Source organism: Cariama cristata, unplaced genomic scaffold, assembly GCF_000690535.1.
Source record: "Cariama cristata isolate BGI_N322 unplaced genomic scaffold, ASM69053v1 scaffold17634, whole genome shotgun sequence".
In the NCBI taxonomy this organism is placed as follows: domain Eukaryota; kingdom Metazoa; phylum Chordata; class Aves; order Cariamiformes; family Cariamidae; genus Cariama; species Cariama cristata.
Window position 1 is genome coordinate 656 of NW_009612504.1, and position 2,629 is coordinate 3,284.

Sequence of the window (2,629 nt, forward strand, 5' to 3'; positions counted from 1 at the left end):
ATAGATGAGTGCAAGAGGCTTGGCAAGTTCTTTTGCCAGTTCCCTCATTACTCTGGGGTGAATCTCATCTGGGCCCACAGAGTTATGGGAGTCTAACTGGCACAGCAAATCGCTAACCATCTCCTCCTGGATTATGGGGGCTTCACTCAGCTCCCTGTCCTTAATATCCAGCTCTGGGGGTTGGGTGTCCTGAGGACAACTGGTCTTGGTATTGAAAACTGAGGCAAAGAAGGCATTGAGCACTTCTGAAGACCAGCAAAGATCTCCCCTCAGACACCCAGGCTGGTTGCTTCCCAGAATTACAGGGATGCAGGCAGCAAAGCGGCAATCTAGCCTCGCCTACCCCCAGTCCTTCTGCCAAGGGCCCCTGTCAGCTACAGCAAACGAGCAGCCTCTGCAGGCAGAGGTGGGCTGAGACCACGACGTCTCAGGGGCCCCTAACAGGCAGCGCAAACTGCCCAGCAGGACTGGCATCCTGTAACCTGGAGGGAGAGGGGGCTGCCAGAGCTACAACAGAGCTTGGCCCTGGGGCCCCGCTCCTACCTGAGACTGCGGAGTGTGCAGCTGCTTCCAGCTGTGCCTGGGTGACGAGCTGCTGCTCAGGCGAGACAGGCATGTACTGGATCTGCAGGGAGGAGAGAAGAGGGGAGTCCCGGGGGGGCAGGGTCCCTCCTGGAACGCTGCTCTGGCCACAGCCACTCTGAGTCACACACGCACCTTCTATTTCACATCCCTCCCTCCCCAGCCACATGCTCAGAGCCCACCTCAACAGCAGACCCATCAGCTCCAGCCACCAGGCCTGGCCCCTTACCTGTGGCTCTTGAAGAAACTGGCTGCCCTGCTCATACTGGATGTGGGTGATCTGACCATCCTGTACCTGGGGACAAGAGCCGCAGAGAGGCTGCGTTAGGGCTAGTGGGCATCCCTGTCCCTGAACAAAGCTGTAACTCAAACAAAGTAACCCACAGGTGATGTCGAGGAACTGATGTCAAAATCTTTCTGGTTGTAATTTCTAACAAAGATAAGGAACCGACGGAAATCATTTGTGTAGAACGGTTCTGGACAGGACAATAGGATAAAAGGAACAAGCAGATCTGAAACCAGGGACCAGAAATTTTAGTGGGCTGATTGCCCAAGAAACTTGGCTATGCTGCATGAGTCAGCTAGAAATGTGTCCTTCAGATGAACTTAGCTCATTGTAATGTGAGAACCACACCTCCAGCGCTAAAGCTACTTGTCTCTAAGACCCCTACCCACTGAATATGCGCAGTACATTCAAAATGCACTGTACCTTTAATTCAAGCTGAAAGTTAAGCCAACCACAGATTAGCCAAGTAGTAATGTAAATTCATTATGCAAATATTACCTGAATAGAACTGTATAAATACGTTTGTATTTTCGACTTGCATGTGCTAGCTTTGTGGCAATACCCTCTAGCACCCCTTTCTGCACAGAACTGCTAATAGGTAGCTAATACCTCGACTCTGTGTGTTAGCGGCTTGCACACCAGGTAAATGATCCCACTGGTTTTGGGACAACACAGGGAGCAGGAGGAGGCCCAGCCTCACCCACAGCACCCTCATGAGCCCCATCCACCACGCAAAGGGAGCAGACAGCCTGAAGCTTACCTGGATGTGATGTCCCTCTGGGACAACAACATACTCGTGGGGAAGCAAGTGCTGTACATCGTCCTGGGCAATGATATACTGAACCTGCAAACACAGGGATTCAGACGCCAAAAAAGGTCACCACTGCCCACCCCCCATCCCACCACAGGGCTGGTTCTTGTCTGTCTTCTGTGCCCATTTCCACTTCACCTCTCCCCACTGCCCCCAGCTCTCCTCGCTGCAGCTGCGCAGAATGTTACAGTCCCTAGGACATGCCCCCCCTCACCTGGTTGTCAGAGGTCACTAAGTGCTGTACTGTCTGTCCGTCGGCAGTCGTGATCTCCTGGATGTACGTAGCCTCCTCCTGCGGGTCAGCAAGAGCCCAGCGCTATCAGCTGGGGTGCGCCTGATTGGAAGCCCTCCCAGAGGACGGAACCCCACACAGCTCACAGTGAGTGGCCACACAAAGTGGGAAGATGAAACTGACGGGCCCGACTCACCTGGCTTGTGACGCTCTGCTCCTGCGCGACGATGATGTGTTCCTGCCCCAGAGCCTGCTGCAGCCGCTCAGGAGCCAGCACCGCCTGGCCAGTCTGCAGAGCGGCTGGAATGCAGAGAAAGCTGGTGCAGACATTGCCGGGGCTGCCGGCCGGCCCCGCTCCTAAGCGGCCCTGGCCTGGTGCTCACCCCAACGAGGAGCACAGGATAGTCTCTTAGCTCTGCTGACAGAAGGTCAGAAGCTAAACCCAAGTCTCCCAACGTGAGGGAAACTAGAGGTCACTGTGGGCAAACCACAACCTCCACATCAGACTGTGAACTCTGCTTCCCGTTTCAGCTGTGAGCTGCTCACAGCAGTGCCGCTCCCGCAACATGTTGACCTATTGGGACCTGCTTGGAGGAAACACTGGACCCCTAGTTCTGCACAGAACCACAACAGTCAGTGCCGCACCAGGAGAGCCCCCTGCACCCAGCCCCCTCATCTCTGGACCCACCGAGTCCTGCTGCTGCTGGCAACCCCAACC

At 55.2% G+C, this 2,629-nt stretch overlaps 1 protein-coding gene across 1 annotated transcript in view; it reads right to left on the reverse strand.

The window, feature by feature from the left end:
* Positions 1-543: 543 nt before the first annotated feature.
* The window catches only part of ZNF335 (zinc finger protein 335), a gene marked incomplete at its 3' end in the record, with an annotated part of 9,071 nt that continues 6,985 nt past the window's right edge, over positions 544-2,629 (reverse strand). Inside the window, 5 exon segments of the mRNA XM_009698677.1 lie at positions 544-625; positions 812-877; positions 1,629-1,712; positions 1,894-1,971; positions 2,108-2,211. Coding sequence (XP_009696979.1) covers positions 544-625; positions 812-877; positions 1,629-1,712; positions 1,894-1,971; positions 2,108-2,211 — 414 coding nt within the window.